The 17,511-nt window shown below is 42.6% G+C and overlaps 1 protein-coding gene across 2 annotated transcripts; it reads right to left on the bottom strand.

The window, feature by feature from the left end:
- Window positions 1–1,987: 1,987 nt before the first annotated feature.
- Window positions 1,988–9,265, bottom strand: LOC129163895 (uncharacterized). 2 transcript variants are annotated; one of them, XR_008563700.2, is made up of 3 exons: window positions 9,140–9,265; window positions 2,542–8,817; window positions 1,988–2,219 (listed from the first exon to the last, which is right to left on the bottom strand). XR_008563700.2 is itself a non-coding variant. In XM_054743031.2 (2 exons), exon 2 carries the CDS (start codon window positions 8,616–8,618, stop codon window positions 2,805–2,807), a length of 5,814 nt encoding a protein of 1,937 aa, XP_054599006.1. In that variant the 5' UTR covers window positions 8,619–8,817; window positions 9,140–9,265; the 3' UTR covers window positions 2,245–2,804. The 2 variants fall into 2 exon arrangements, 1 of the variants encoding a protein (XP_054599006.1); XM_054743031.2 differs by lacking the exon at window positions 1,988–2,219 and having other exon boundaries at window positions 2,245–8,817.
- Window positions 9,266–17,511: the final 8,246 nt, after the last annotated feature.

The raw sequence follows: 17,511 nt of genomic DNA, 5'->3' as shown, positions 1-17,511 counted from the left end.
ACTGGAGACGGCAGATAGTTCAGGTGCTCGCTGCTTCACAGCCACTGACTCTGTGGCTAATTAGTCAACATTAGCTGAGAGTGTTGGAGCCAGATGTTAAACAGTAACAGGTCCAGTTGTGCTGTGAGTCTGAAAACCAGAACCCTCTCACCAGAGTAAAAGAAAACGCCGGCAAGCCTCATTTACTCGGATCACAGATGGCAGCACCTACTGAGAGACATTTAGGGGAAGCAACTTTGTGCTTCAAAAGAAAGATGGAGGAAGGAAAGTTTAGTTGGAGAAAAGAGTCCTGCTGCTGGAGTGAGACAAGCCGATAAAAGTGCCGTCTCTTTGGGATTAGCCCACGCTGATGGAGCTGCCAGGCTGCCTCTCTGGGATTCCCGTGATGGAGGGTCCCGCCTCATCGCTCCTGAACACCCGCTAACCCAAAACACCCCGCGGGTTCACCGGAGACACGCCGCAGAGCAGCAGGTGAAGGAAGTGACTCCAAAACTTCTGCTGAATTCTGCCTCTCAGGTCAGTTTCTGCTGAAAACTTCATGTCATCCCTCAGAAATTAAGCCCATTTCATTTTGGCTATGTTTACTTTGAAATCCGTTATTACTAAAAACTACAAAAATCTTTTAGTTTGGAAGGAAATTCAGTGTTTAATTAGGTTTGTTAAAAGTTTGCATTCAGAGTTTTATCTGATCAAGTTTCACACATGGTTGGTAAAACATTATATTTTATATTTATCACTTTGAAATTGTGTTAAACTACAGTTTTTATTCACAGCTGGGTCCATTTTGGCTACTGGCAGATGCTAACGTATGAGGCCAGAACAGTCTCAATAAGAATTAAGTCACACAACGTTTTCCACAAACGCACACGTTCATTCGGAAATCCACACTCTGTGTTTCACAAATATAATTCGGAGGAACACAAATGCTCACGCTCATTCGGAAATTCACAATCTTTGACTCATAAATATAATGTGAAAAGATAAGTCACGCAACATTTTCCACGAATGCACACGCTAATTCTGAAGTTCACACTCTGTGGTTCACAAATATAATTTGTAAGAACACTTGTAATATAAACTCACAGATCATACGAATTGCTGAATGTGCATTTACGAACAGCTTCTCATTTGTGAACCTTTCCGCGTTTGTGAGTGAAATCTGTGTGCTGAATTTTGAGACTCTCCTAACGTTGCAGGTCAACAAACGTCACCATTGGCTAATGAATCTGTCAATCAAATATATGATTCTGCCAGGGCTGTTCGCTTGCAGCCAATCATATGGCTCCTTATGTTACGGAACAGATCTGCTGTGCGCATAAGTCGGATACAATTTCCCTTCATGTGTAGCTCGGGGCTGACGATGGCTGAAGATACCGCGTTAGCGTTCACACTTGTTTAATTTTCAATTTTAATTCTGGTGCCTGTTAGCAGCTGAAACACATCCTCACGTGCTTGTGGATATCAAATATTCTATATGAAGACTTGACTGTAATAATAAGTAAAGGTTATCAGCTGTAGCTTCAGTGTGTTCATAGGAAATGTGACAAAAGAACACAAAACACATTTCTCTTTATGGCCTATATAGTTGTCATCATTAACGTTACATGATTTACAGAATACATGTGAACAACTAACATTTCATGTTCTACCACCGGATGTTTGGATCAAAATATGAACCAATCAGATCTTAGATCAGGTGAGAGCCAGGCGTTTCCCATGCCCTGGGTTTTGCAGCCGAGGGAGAGCAACTGCAGCGCCTTGCTCCAAAATCTGCAGCCGCCTTGATCTCACAAGGTTATAGTTGCCTACTGACGTCAGAGCAAGTCAGCATCAAGTTGGACACAAATCTAACCGGCATGCACTGCTCGCCGATCACCGCTGATCCAATCTGCGCAGGGGATGGAATTAATCCAAAAGGCGATTGCTCAAAGGGCTATGCTATACTCATAAAATCTGGGGTTACAATACATAACCAACGTTCCATCCTATGGGTGGCCTCTTAATAATCTTATTCAGAAAAATTATGCATTTTTACTAAGTGAAAGCAAACCCTGTTAGGGGCAGAGACCTCTTGAAGCTCATTGTACTGTCCTCGCTGAGACGTAGTGGTAGTTTCAACTAGACAGTGAGCTAAACTCTGACTCAATGACGAAAGATGTGTTCCTGTAGTCTCCAAATTTATTACACATACTTGCTGTCGCTTAGAATACAGAGTAAAACTGAAAAAGAAAAGGAAAACAATGGAGTCATCCCTCTCTTCATTGATATCTAATTCACAGTAAATATAAATTAGAATTCAAAGCCTATAACTGCTAAATAAAATCACCTGTGAATGAAACAGATTGCCCACAAACGGAGATGGCATATTTTAACAGGTAACAACAACTAAATGAATTATTATTAGCTTAATACGCAGTGCAACAACGCCAACTGCTGGTAGAAAGAAGTAGCCAGAAATGTCCACTTGTTTAGCTAGCTCCACAAACTTGTCTTTAGCACAAATGTATCAATAAACTGTGTAAAACAAATATGAATACATACAGGCGTTGCTTCTTCAAGAGTTAAGCAAAGGTTTGCCGGTTTTCTGATTTTTTAGAACGTCTTTCCCTCTTTGACCAATCTCTCTGCATCAGCGTGCGTTGCTAGTAAACGGTCACTCACGTACACAGCACTTCCTGTTCTACGGGTGTTTTACATGTCAAAATAAAAGCACGTAAATAAAACTTTTACACAATGAACTAAAATGCCTGGAAGGCAGAACACTCCCCGTCTGAACTTATTAGGTCATTTTAACAAAGAGTACCTTAGTCAGTAGGCAAAAGAAGAACTACTTCTCTAATCGGCCTCTGAAAAGTCTTTAAAGAGCCTTGACTTGATGCATTTAGCTGGACTTCTCTGACTTTGCCATCTCGTCCTCGAAAGACCGCAGTGATCTTAGCCATAGGCCACTTGTTGCGTGCAACTTGACAGTCCTTTAGGAGCACAATGTCTCCAACTTTCAGATCCCTCTTCATATCTGTCCACTTCCTTCGGGTCTGCAAAGTGGGAAGATATTCCTGCCGCCAGCGGCGCCAGAACTCGTCAGCGAGGGCTTGCACTTGTTTCCACTGTTTACTGTAGAGATCCTTGTTTGCAAACTCTCCTTGGGGAGGGGAAACCCCCACCTTCTGAGTAAGAATCATTGCAGGTGATAATATGGAGGGTGACTCTGGGTCATTGGAGACTGGGACGAGAGGCCTTGCATTGATAACTGCAGCCACTTCCATCATGAGAGTGCATAAAACGTCATGGGTAAGCCGAATGTTGTCTTTGAGCAGGATTGCGTCCAAGATCCGCCTTGATAATCCAATAAGCCGCTCCCATGACCCTCCCATATGGGATGCACGAGGGGGGTTGAACACCCATGAACAGTTCTGTTCACTTAAGAACCTTTGCACGGTTGCCTCTGGATCTTTGTGACCCAACCCTAGTTCCTTTGCAGCTGCCACGAAGTTCGTCCCACAGTCTGACCTTATCTGCTTCACAGGTCCACGTATTGCAAGGAACCGCCTCAGTGCATTGATGCAGCTGGATGTATCCAATGATGCAATGACCTCGATGTGGACAGCCCGCGAACTCATGCAGCAGAACAGCATCGCCCACCGCTTGCTTTGTGACTGGCCTCCTCTTGTGCGTCTGGAGACGACTGGCCAGGGCCCAAACACATCTACTCCAACATACGTGAATGGTGGAGATACGGATAAACGCTCTGGGGGCAGGTCGGCCATGAATTGCCCTTCTACCTTGCGACGCAACTGGCGACATACTACACACTTGTGCAGGACTGAGGTGATGAGCCGCTTTCCGCCTATGACCCAATAACCGGCTGCTCTGAGGGCCCCTTCAGTAAAGTGGCGGCCTTGATGTTTCACTTGTTCATGATATTGTCTCACTAGGAGCAGAGAGATGTGACTGTTCTTAGGCAAGATTATGGGGTTGGTCTCTGCTGCGCTCAAGTCTGCATGTTTTATTCTGCCACCAATACAGATCAGACCTTCTTTGAGGATAGGGTTCAGCTTATAGAGCGTACTCTTTTTGGACACAGTGTGTGTGAGTGAGAGATCTGAGATTTCACTGGAAAGAAACTCTTCCTGTGTCGCTTGGGTGATGATGAATCTAGCTTGGGATAACTCATCAGGAGTGTGTGGGAGTTTGCAGTAGTGCCACCCTTTACATGCACTTGACTCCCTCTGTTTGTAGGTTTTAACTATGTGAATGAGCATAGCGAATGCTCTGGTGAGAGAGCGCATGGTTGAAAAGCGTGTGAATCTTGCGGCACCAAGTCCCTTTCCTTGACTCTGTGTGAGGTAACTGGTCACTTCAGAACGCACCTCTGTGTCTGATTCAGGGTTTACGAGTTCATACGTTATTGCTAAGTCTTCCCCACTACTGTCTTGTTTGTACAAAAATGCCGGTCCTGTGAACCATATGGTGTGTGTTAGTGAGGATGCAGGAACTGACCTGGATGCGTAGTCTGCAGGATTCTCCTCCGAACAGACGTAGAACCACTGACCTGGTGTTGTCGACTGATGAATGCGTCGAATTCGATTGTGAACGTAGACATGGAAACGTTTCGTTTGGTTGCAGATATACCCTAGTACGACCTTGCTGTCGCAGTAAAACCTAACCGAGTCCAACTTCAGGTCCAGTTCATCTTGGATGATATCTGCAACTTCCACGGCAAGTACCGCAGCACATAGTTCCAGCCGAGGAATTGTAGGTTGGGAGAGTGGAGCTAGTTTAGCTTTCCCCATAATGAATCCTACTTCCACTTTTCCTTCGCTTTGGACCGTTCTGAGGTAGGCTACAACTCCAATGGCTTTGGTGGATGCATCCGAAAACACGCATAGCTCAGTGCGTTTGGCCTTGGAGAGTGAGTTTGCAGTATATGTTCGAGGAATGTGTAGTTTGTTCAAATCATGTAAAGACTCTCTCCACGCTTCCCATTCTTTGAGCTTGTCTTCGGGAAGAGGTGTATCCCAATCACATTTGTCTGCACTGCAATCTCTCAATAGACTTTTTCCTTCAATGGTTACTGGTGCGAGAAGGCCTAAGGGGTCGAAAATGCTGTTCACTGTAGAAAGAGCACCCCTGCGAGTGAACTGCTTTCTGTCTTCTGACACCTTGAATGTGAATGTGTCCGTTGTGGTCGCCCATAATAGGCCCAGACTGCGCTGCACTGGTATAGCCTCACCACTGAGGTCCAGATCTTTCAAAACAGCGCGATCTTCAATTGGGAAGGCTTGGAGGACAGTGTCACTATTCGACGCGAACTTGTGCAGTCTTAAGTTTGATTCGCTGAGGGAGGCTTGGGTTCTCTGCAGTAGGCTAATGGCTTCAGCATCTGAGGGCACACTAATGAGACCATCGTCTACGTAAAAGTGGCGTACGACAAACTTGACTGTGTCTGCTCCGTGTTTGTTTGTTCCCTCCTGAATAGCTCTCCTGAGCCCATAGATGGCCACGGACGGAGACGGGCTGTTCCCGAACACATGCACCCGCATTCTATAATCAATTATGTCTTTGGACATATCGTTATCTCTGTACCACAAAAATCTCAGATAGTTCCTGTGGTCTCTGTGAACGAGGAAACTGTGGAACATCTGCTGTATGTCGGCAACCACCGCAACCTGCTCCTTCCTAAAGCGGATCAAGACACCTATCAGGGAGTTGTTTAGGTCGGGACCCTTTAGAAGGGAGTCGTTTAGAGACACGCCATGGTATTTTGCACTAGAATCAAAAACCACACGTATGTTTTCTGGTTTCTGTGGATGAAAAACTCCGAAGGTCGGCAAAAACCAGCACTCCTCCTCTTCATTTAAGGGTGGAGCCTCCTCTGCATGTTTGTTCTGGAAAATTTTGTCCATGAATTCAAGAAACTGGCTCCTCATGCCTGGTTTTCTTTCTAATGTTTTTTGTAAAGAGTTGAAGCGAGACATTACGTACTCACGGTTGTTGGACAGCCGTTGTCGTTGAGCTCTGAAAGGTAAGGGTGCAACCCAATGACCTGACTTGTCCTTGAACATTTCCCTGTCCATTTTTTCCAGGAAGATTGTGTCTTCAATGGACGGGCCAAGTTTGTTGTCAGAACCTGTTTCGCTGAAGACGCTCCTTCCCAGGTTCTCCAATGACGTTTTACCAGCGTAGCTCATTTGCCCCCTTCCTTGGCAGGCGTTCTCAGTTAGCCTTATGGTGTTTTTGCAGGGTGCGCAGATAGAGGGACGGCCATTTTCTAATACACTTGTTTTGTACGCATTCACAGTTGGTTTATGTGCATTTCCCAAACACACATCCCCAATCAGGACCCATCCAAGGTCTAGTCTCTGTGCAAAGGGAGCATTGTGAGGTCCATTTACTTGCTGACGAACTTTGTGGACTCTCAAGATGTCTCTTCCCAGCAAAATAAGGATTTGTGCGTTGGGGTCGAGCTCTGGAATGTACTGAGCTATTTTTCTCAGATGAGGGTGACTGCGAGCTGCATCGGGTGTGGGGATTTCAGTCCTGTCATTTAGTATTTCATCACACTCAATTAATGGCGGAAGGGAGAGGATGATTTTTCCATCGAGAGACTCGATCTGGAAACCTTCGGCTTTGCGACCAGCTGTTTCGATCGGCCCGGCACATGTTTTTAGTCTGTAGGGGAAGAGCTGGCTGTTTACGTCGAAAAGGTTAAAGAAGTCTGAGCGGGCCAGCGAACGATTACTTTGGTCATCTAAAATGGCATACGCGTTAGCTGCTCTCTCGCGCTGTCCATGGTAATATACTCGAACCAGACAGATCTTGGCGCATGATCTTCCTATTCGTCCTGTGCCGCACACTTGGGTGCATTGTGAGTTAACTGCTGTAATGCTGCCAGCACTTTCTTCCTCCCCGCCGTCACTTGTTGGGGGTGAGGCCCTTGTAGGTACTTGAGGTGTTGGGTCTAAATGCATAGCGGTGTCGTGGCGATTGCTGTCACACTGTGTGCACCTCACCAGAGCTTTGCAATCCTTTGCTAAGTGGCTAGTTGAGTTGCAGCACTTGAAACAGATTCCGCTCTGTTTTAGTATAGCTTTCCTTTCCTCTATATTTTTTGCTTTAAATGCTCTGCATTTATTTACTGGGTGTGGTTTGTTGTGAATAGGGCAGTTCTTCTCTAGTCCATCTGCTTTCTGTGCAGGTGGGTTCGTTGGTAATCCTTTCTCTGTAGAGATATTGGTTTTGTGAACAGATATTTTACTGCCATAGTTCTTTGGGGGAGCCTGATTTGGCCTTTCGACTGTGTTTGGCAGATGAAAACTTGGATCATTTCTCCTACGGGCTTCTTGACAGATGAAGCTTGTGAAGTGTTCAAATGGCGGAAATAGTCCATTGTTTTCTTCTTTGAACTTTGAGCCGACTGTTGTCCATTTATCTTGTATTCCATAAGGAAGCTTTCCCACTATAGGTCCTATGCCTCTGGCAGTGTCCAGGTATGTTAGTCCTGTCAGGTAGCCTTCTTCCTTAGCTCCTTGTATTTCCATGAGAAGATCGCCCAAGTCTCTTAATTTTCCATAATCTTTGATAGATATCTTAGGGAACTCATCAAGTCTTTTAAATAGTGACTTCTCCATCACTTCTGGTGCAGCGTAGTATTCCTGGAGACGTGTCCAGGCCTTCTGAAGAGCTGTGTCTGGGTTTTCAACGTATACAGAGCGAATTCTTTTGACATGTTTGCCAGACTCCGGCCCAAGCCACTTAACCAGTAAATCTAACATTTCATTTGCTGTGAGTCCTATATCTGAAGTCGCACTGTAAAATGAAGACTGCCATGCGCGATAACTTTCAGGTTTGTCATCAAACTGGTAGAGGCTGGTACTCACTAAGTCACGACGAGCCAAGTATCGAGCCAAGTGCTCTGTTTCTGGTGTTACACTGGTGGGAGTTACCAATGCTTGTGGGGTGAATGTTTTTGTTATTGGGTTTGGTGAGGGGCTGTGGTAGTATTGAGTTGGCTTTACCTTTGGTTGGAGTCTGTTTTGTCCATAGTAAATGGTTGTTTGAGCGTTGTTTACGTATTCGTCTTGAATGTCTACTAATGTTTTGCTTTGCAGTTCGTCATGCTTGTTACTGTCTTCATCATGTACCTTTAAGTTCTTTTGTGATGGAACATCCCACGTGACAAGGCTCTCCTCTGGTAATTCTGTACCAGGTGTTGGAGGATGTGCGGCGGCCTGACCTTGCTGTGATTTGAGCTCTGCTTGTTCTTGGACGTATTCCTGAGTCCGTGTAACAACGCCCCTTTGTAAGATTTCACGTGCATGCGAATCTGACTTTACTGACTCCAATTCTTCAGCTGCCTCCAACGCTTCCGCTTGTGCAACGGCTGCAGCTGCTTCTCTCTGATACTCCAATATCCCAAGTTGTGCATCCAGTCTTGATTTCTCTAATTGTAGCTCTGCTTCTCTTGTAGCCTTTTCGATTTTTAGCTTTGCTTCCTTTTCTGCGAATGCAGCCCTCGCCTTTGCCGCCTCTGCATTGGCTCGCGCTTGTACTGTGGTGGTGGACGAAGAGGAGAGAGAGCGTTTCGTGATCTTTGAACGTACTGATGCTTGTTCCATCGTTTCTCCCTTGTGCCTGGCACCTTTGGTGTTGAACTCTAGGTTACTCAGCGCCTCTTTACTGTACTGTCCTCGCTGAGACGTAGTGGTAGTTTCAACTAGACAGTGAGCTAAACTCTGACTCAATGACGAAAGATGTGTTCCTGTAGTCTCCAAATTTATTACACATACTTGCTGTCGCTTAGAATACAGAGTAAAACTGAAAAAGAAAAGAAAAACAATGGAGTCATCCCTCTCTTCATTGATATCTAATTCACAGTAAATATAAATTAGAATTCAAAGCCTATAACTGCTAAATAAAATCACCTGTGAATGAAACAGATTGCCCACAAACGGAGATGGCATATTTTAACAGGTAACAACAACTAAATGAATTATTATTAGCTTAATACGCAGTGCAACAACGCCAACTGCTGGTAGAAAGAAGTAGCCAGAAATGTCCACTTGTTTAGCTAGCTCCACAAACTTGTCTTTAGCACAAATGTATCAATAAACTGTGTAAAACAAATATGAATACATACAGGCGTTGCTTCTTCAAGAGTTAAGCAAAGGTTTGCCGGTTTTCTGATTTTTTAGAACGTCTTTCCCTCTTTGACCAATCTCTCTGCATCAGCGTGCGTTGCTAGTAAACGGTCACTCACGTACACAGCACTTCCTGTTCTACGGGTGTTTTACATGTCAAAATAAAAGCATACACAGCACTTCCTGTTCTACGGGTGTTTTCCATGTCAAAATAAAAGCACGTAAATAAAACTTTTACACAATGAACTAAAATGCCTGGAAGGCAGAACACTCATATTAAACATTGTCTGCAGAGAAGGTAAGAGAAGCTAGTAAATCATCAGGCCTATTCCATGTGAGTGACTCTGAAAAGGAGCAAAAGCTCTAGCTCTTTATCTTGGCAGGTGTCTCTATTCTCCTGTGTTCAGGCTTTTGGAAACATCAGTTACTTTTCCTTTTAATAAGCTGCATATATTTCTAACACAGCCTTCAAGAAAAAAAAACTTTTTAATTGTAAAAGACATTATTCTCATTCTGAGAACAAATGAACAAACTGTGTGTGGGTATGTGTGTCCAGTTGCAATTTAACACAGACTCAGTAGCATAGAGAATCTTCTCACAACACCTAATCATCCCTTGATCAAAAAACCAGTAGATAGAATCTTGTCATGTTATTCCATTTAATAAGTAGACGGACGGAGGTATAGTACAAGTTTTCAAGTGTAATGAAGATGATCGCAGGGTAACAGTTCCCCTTAAATGTTGAGCAAAAGTTATGAAACGAGACAAAATTCAAACAATAACATGTAAAAATAAATGGATCTCCTGATAAGAAGTAGGTGCTTCACCTTTAAATGTTTTTATTAGAGCTGGATACACAGGAAGATGCATGTTACTAAACCAACACTAGCAATGATAGAACATCTACATTTTGAAGAATTGTAGCATAGATAAAGTGGACAGCAGCCTTTTCAAATACATTCCTGGTCTAAAATAAATCAGGCTGATAAAGCCTTTAAGGGAATACACAACTATAAATGAATTTAGAAATCTATTTTGGGGTCTATCCTTTAGCATTTCATATTTACAAAGGTTAATCCCTTGAATAACAATATACAGTATATTAACCTTAAAATGGACCACTCCTTCACTTTTTAACTTCCTTCCTTCCTGTCTCATTATTTTCTTCCTTCCTAACTCCCTACCTTCTCTCTCCTTCCTTCTTCACACATGTAATCATCTAGCCTCAAGTAAGTTCTCAACATACTGGACAGTGTGAAGATATATGTCCACTCCAAAAGAGTCTGAATGTTGCAACGGATTAATGTTGTCCTGCAGTTCCAACATTTCAAGATCTGAAAGAGTACAGGACAGGGACACTGATCCCAGGATGAGGTTCAGTCATGTATCCATTCTCCTCCCATTCAATCTCTGGTGTCGGTATACCCTGGAAAAAGAAAGTGTGTATGAGCATTGTGCATAATGAATCTCAAGAAAACACATTTAATAAAGCCCTATCATGACCTTTTAACAATTACTTAACATCAATGATGTCAGGCAGAACCTAGCATCTCCATTATTTCATAAATTATTATTTTTTTAATTAATGGGCTACTTTTATGTTAAAACAGCAGTGAGAATATCACATCTGGAGGGTGTAATGCCTTGCATTTTGAACTTGCAGATGTGTCATGACTTTGTAATGTCATGACATTATAGTTGACAGTGTCCACTTCAGTAGAGGTGCACACAAACAGAACTGTAATTTCAATAGCCATTTTGTCTTGAATCCAAGAAGCATAGTGCAGAGGTAGATTATCAAAGTGTTGAACATTTGATTTTTAGTTAAGGATCAACTTGACATGTGATCAGTCATTTTAACAGAACATACATTTGCCCCTGGATCAGAAACAGGATTCAGAGCCTGGCCCAGATGCCACAGCTGATTTGGTGTCATGTTTTCCTCTGTCCTGATTGGATGGTTGTCCCACGCATCTCTAAAGACATCCAGGCTGGCCTGGATGCGAGACAAGAAAATATAGTGGTAACAAAACAGGTGAAGGATGTTACTGATGTCGAGCAAGTCTTGGTCTTCCAGAGAGTGCAGGATGTTGTAATATAAACCAGTAACACTCATGAAGACATCACGCCAGAGGCGCTCGATCCTGGATTTGGAGGGGGATTAAATAAAAGAAAATTATAATATACACACACATTTACATGTCCATACATCCGTTTTCAACTTGAGTTATCTCTTGAATGGTCGCAGGGGGACTGGTGCAGGTCAACAGGCACACACACACACACACACACACACACACACACACACACACACACACACACACACACACACACACACACACACACACACACACACACACACACACACACACACACACACACACACACACACACACACACACACACACACACACACACACACACACACACACACACACACACACAAAGCTTCCAAATTAGGTTAAACTCACCGTTGATTGTGTACACTTTTTCCTGCAATGAAGCTGTTGGTGTCAGTTCCCTGAACTGAGAACATTAATTCTGCAACACCTACATTTTCTCCGCCATGATCTCCTCTCACCCTGAAACACACACAAAAAAAAACCATTAGAATCTCGCTTCAAACATTTTTAATGCACATCTATAACAATCTACATCAACTTCAGTATCAGAAATGTCCTTATGTACCTTGCTACTAAGTGAGTAAACAATGTGGCATTATCAACCCTCTGCTGGGGAAATTTTTTTGAAAGAGGGAAATGTTCACCCCCCCCCCCCAAATTTCACTATATGACCTCAAATGGCATGTCAGAGGAAAGCCATGCTCATTCACAGCTTCACTGAAGAAGGCAAGGTGGGTGTCTGCCCAGTTGTTGTCAGCTACCTTCAGGTACATGATCTATGTAATTCAAGCACAAACACTCTCATATGACACATTTTTATAGGGGCCAAAACAATCAATTACCAAATGAAAAGTACAACAGCCATACGATAACATGTTAGATAATTAAATAAGTTAAGATCTGATAAACTGTATTATTTGTGTCAAATCTCACAGGAGTGATAGATGCATATTTTACAGACCACTGCACTATACTGTTTTCATCCCTCTCCTGCCAGCTTGTTTTGAATTTCTGACCACCATGTATGTTACTCCCACATTCTCCTGTGACACTCAGAACTATTACCCACAATATAATTAAGATGCACTGATTTTGTGTATTCACTCATCGTGCAGGAGAAAACATGGCATGACAGACTATTCATGGAGATTCATGGGATTGTGTATCATATTCTTCCATTTAAAAATCAATATGGAGGAGTAAAGGCTAATGATTATTACAAGCCCTTACATTAACTGACTACAAATATGCCAAAAAAATAATGTGTATATTTTGGGATTTCTGAAAATCCCTTTGGTTTTTAGCCAACTGTTCCGGCCTGCAGCAAAGTTCTAACTGCCCGCTCCTGCTGGGACCCAATCCTATGCAGCCCTCTACTTCAAAATATAAGTTGTTAAAGGTATAAAACATATCTATAAAACAGAAGATAGCCAGAAAACACATTTGCAGCTGTTTGGTCCTTGACAATGAAAACACCTACCTTCCTTGAATAGCCGTCTATTCCCCCAAAGATAATAAAATTGTACCTGTTAAAACACAATTAAAAATGTAACTCCCAAAACAAAAAATAACATCTCCAATTACACACAGACATTACCTGATGAGCTTGTGATTGGTGTCAATGTGCACCATATACTTTGGGCAAGGAACTGTGTACGTCCTTCTCACTACACATCCCAGATGTGTCATTCGAGCAAGTACACCCGCACTGTCCACACGATGCATGGATGCATACAGTCGGTCCCACTGTACTCTATGTCCCTGGGCAAGTAGAGCACCTCGGACTACCCTGTACCCAGCATCTGGCATGTTGCTCTTAATTACTGTGATAAATGAATCTAGTTCCTCATCACTGCATTTACTGTATGTGGCAGATACAGATATATTGTTTTCAGACATCCGTCTAAATAGAGTTACTCTGGATACACCAAGGAGTTTGGTAATGACACTTGTTGGCAGACCCATTTCCACAAGGTGTTTGAGAGCCTCTCGCGACACCGCCAATCGTGGGCGGCCACGAGAACCTCTTTCAACGTGTACCGTTATTAATGTCTTTTGATTATCTCTTTCCTGCTGGATAATAGTATTCAGATCTGAAAGAGCAGAAAGTGACAAGCAAACTGTAGCCCTTCCCCATCAACAGGTTGCCTCTCCAAGATGCTAGACAGTCGATCGTAAAACCTCTGAAGGATGTCACGCCTCAATGATTTCTAGAGGAAAAAAACAAAACAAAAACAGAACAAACATGAATTGGATAACTGTTGGGTAATAGAAATAAAATAACAACTTCCAAATATCTTACGGCACTTTTATTTTTTTAACACTCCAGCTATGATAGTTTTAATAAAAAAAAAACATTTTTAAATAAGACCAACTGTAGATTCAAAGGTACATGAAATGATGAAGCAGTATTTCTGTTTATTATGTGCCAGAGCTCATTGGCCAAAATTTAAAGATGCATTTAAAAAAAAATATTTCTTTAACTATTGCCCACCGCCAGCAAACATTTATGCACCGGCTCAGTCAGTGTCTGTCTCCTTATTACTGCACAGCCTAAAGCAGGGGTGTCAAACTCAAATTCACAATGGGACAAAAGTAAAAACTGGGACAAAGTTGCGGGCCAAACTCAATATTTGTTTAAAAGTTTATTTACAGATGTCTTGTTATTCAATTGGAAAGAAACTTATTTTTGCATCTGAACACAGAATCTGATATGACCAAATTACACACGAGCAAGTGCATTTTAAATAAAACACATCACTCGTTACTTATGTCTCAATTTTTATTTACTCTTTTTACTCCTTACAATGTGTACATATTCAGTATTTAGATTGTTTTACCTTTTGGATATTTTAAGTTAGTCTGTTTTATGTTTTCTTTTAGTTTACTCTTTATTATGTTTTACTCTCCTGTTTGGCTCCTGTAATGAACGTTATTGCTGATGTGACATCACAGTTTCCCCACTGAGGGACAATAAAGGGATTTTCTATTCTATTCTTCAATCTGTAGTCTGTCCAGTTCCCATTTTAGAGTAAGTTTAATATTTTTTTACAGGCCAACAACAAAAACCAAAAATGGCAATTATCTTCTATGAAAATATCTCAGTTATTAACTTTCATGCTTTGGAGCAGAAAAAGTGCATGACAATTATATGTTTCAAGCTCAGTTCGCTCCACTCTGATGGTCACCTGTTCCAGCCAGATACCTTCTTTCTAGGCGTTCAGAGTCGGAAACTCGCTGAGTAAACTGGGCGCTTAGAGGAGTATCTTCAGTTGTTTAAGACTGAAGGTAACGCTGCACACGCTGATTCTACTAGCATGGATGCTAACGATCGTAAACATAAAAGAGGGCTTGCTTCGTCTTGTGCGCTATCGCCGCAAAGCACTATGGGATTAATAGTCTTATCAGCAAAATCGCCTGGCGGGCCAGTTTTAATATTATATGTTTGATACTTGATTTCGCGGGACAAATAAAAATAGACCAAGGGCTTGAGTTTGACAACCGTGGCCTAAAAAATGGTACCTAGACACGCTAACTAAACAAATGTTCGCTTGAGTTTAGCTTGATGTTAAACTAGATAAAGAATGGACCAGACTTCACGTAACGTCTGGACTGAATTTAACATAAAACATTTTACTTGACCATGAAGAACACTTCTACTCATAATTCTATAACATTGCATCAATTACAACGAGGGAATAAGATAAAACTTTTACTCACAGATTGTGACCGGTCCATCCCGCTCTGCCGTGTGAACTGCAATGCGCATGCGCACAGCAGATCTGTTCCTTAACATAAGGAGCCATATGATTGGCTGAAAGCGAACAGCCCTGGCAGAATCATATATTTGATTGACAGATTCATTAGCCAATGGGGACGTTTGTTGACCTGCGACGTTAGTAGAGTCTCAAAATTCAGCACACCGATTTCTCTCACGAATGCAGGAAGGTTCACAAATGAGAAGCTGTTCGTGAATGCACCACACAGATTTCACTCACAAACGCGGAAAGGTTCACAAATGAGAAGCTGTTCGTAAATGCACATTCAGGAATTCGTATCATCTGTGAGTTTATATTACAAGTGTTCTTACAAATTATATTTGTGAACCACAGAGTGTGAACTTCAGAATTAGCGTGTGCATTTGTGGAAAATGTTGCGTGACTTATTTTTTCACATTATATTTATGAGTCAAAGATTGTGAATTTCCGAATGAGCGTGAGCATTTGTGTTCCTCCGAATTATATTTGTGAAACACAGAGTGTGGATTTCCGAATGAACGTGTGCATTTGTGGAAAACGTTGTGTGACTTAATTCTTATTGAGACTGTTCTGGCCTCATAAGCAGCGGTACTCAATAGGCAGCTCTTCTTTGTGCCCCCCGATCCGCCAAACCTCGACCTTCAAGGTAGTGTTTTAAAACAGCCCTGGGAAAATTTCCTTTGAGTACCCTTTCTCATCCACGCTTTAAAACTTCAGCAGAAAGCTCCAGCGCACGGCTAACAGCTGCTTCATAGCTTAAGTTTGAGCGAGGAAATGTTATTCAGCAATAATTCTTCTCTCAAAGCAAATCTGTAATAAACCCGTGTCTCTGCCATGATGGGTTTGTTGGGTTAGCCGAGAGTGAAGCTAAAGCTAGCTCACTTCCTGTCTGTTTAGAAGAAACTCGATTACTCAGATTAGCACCTAGCTTCTGGTGTTGCCGGTCAATCACACACCAACAAAACTTACAGATGAAAGAGGTTTTGATTACTTAAATGTGTGTTAGGGTGGGGCTCCCCCACCATGCCCTTAGCATCATGGTTAGCACGCAGCTTAGGGTGGCCATTTCCACAACACCAACAAGGAGGACAATTTTAAGATTGAACAAAGACAAACACAATAGCAACACCGTTATATCGTATGACTATTGTACTCACCAAAGACGTGAAGTCTACTTTTTATATTTTTGACCTTTCCTGGCTTCTTCCAACAGTTTTTTGTTTGAGAGAAATTTCTTGTACATGTCCATGCAGTCCAAGTGAAGTTGACACACATTTGCAGCCATGCTTTCACTCTCTCCACATCAAGATGATTTCTTTCATTTCTCCATGCTGAGGACATCATGGAAAAGATCCATTCTGTGTGTGCATTGCTGCACGGAACGGAGAAGATGTAGGCGCCGACTTTCCTCAGGTTCAAAAGTGGGACATCTGCTTTGGAAAACAGCTTCAGATAGCGCTCCTCGCTCTGAAAACCTTCTATTTCTGGGGAGCTGAGAATAGCTTCAACCATATTCCTCATACAGTCATCCATATCAATGTTCATAAGTTTGCAGGCTTGGACTGCATCAATGTACTCTCCTTAAGAGACATCAGCTGTGAGGCTAAGCTTGGACATTTTGCGGTGAAAGCTGTTCTCAGAGAAGTCATACCTTTCAGTCACATACCTCTTTGCTCTTTCATAGAAGTGAATGAAATCAGTCTCACATTTCTTTGCAATATCAGGAGTTAACTGTTTGAGTTTGCTGTTCACAGCAAAGCCAAAAAATGGTCATTTAATCTCTGCTCAAGCTTGACTTTAAGCTCACTCATCGCTTTAAACACAGAAGTAATGCTGAATGATTTGGCCTCAAGTGCTTCAATGGAGTCCGAAAAAACCTTCAGAATGTGACTGAGGAAGAGGAAGTACATCTCAGGCCTAGTCCACACGTAGCCGGGTTTTTTTTTTAAACGAATATCCGCCCCTCCAAAAACTTGCATCCACACCACCTCGTTTTAATAAAAAATTCTGTCCACACGTACCCAGATAAATACGTTGTTAAGGACATGCCAGACCTGTAGGCGGCAGTACTTCCCCCGTTCTTAACCTCGTCCTTCGTCTGTGGTCTTCCGCAAGGAGCAGTAATTCCGCTTGCAAAAACACAAGCAAAAAGCGCTTGGACAATTGATAAAGTGAGCGCAGCTCTGAGGGCATCCATGCTGTCGCCTAGTGTAAACACAGGTCGCACACGTGATGTCAGCATTTTTTTGTCGTGGAGAGTGACGTTGCGGACCTTAAAACTCCGGTTTTGTCTGTCCACACGCAGACACCCAAAACGGAGAAAACGCAGATCTTCACTTTGGCCGGAGTTTTTAAAAAGATCCGTTTTCGTGTGAAAAAACTCAGTTTTCGTGTGGATGACAGGCCAAAACGTAGAAAAATATCTACGTTTTGGCAGATCCCCGGCTACGTGTGGACCGGGCCTCAGACACTTCAGTTCTGTCCTCTGCA

Source organism: Nothobranchius furzeri, chromosome 14, assembly GCF_043380555.1.
Source record: "Nothobranchius furzeri strain GRZ-AD chromosome 14, NfurGRZ-RIMD1, whole genome shotgun sequence".
NCBI classification, from domain to species: domain Eukaryota; kingdom Metazoa; phylum Chordata; class Actinopteri; order Cyprinodontiformes; family Nothobranchiidae; genus Nothobranchius; species Nothobranchius furzeri.
Note: the sequence above shows the minus strand (reverse complement) of the source record. Positions and strands in the feature narration are given on the sequence as shown.

Coding starts and splice junctions, on each gene's coding strand:
- LOC129163895 (XM_054743031.2), bottom strand. CDS start 8,618: ATGGAACAAGCATCAGTACGTTCAAAGATCACGAAACGCTCTCTCTCC.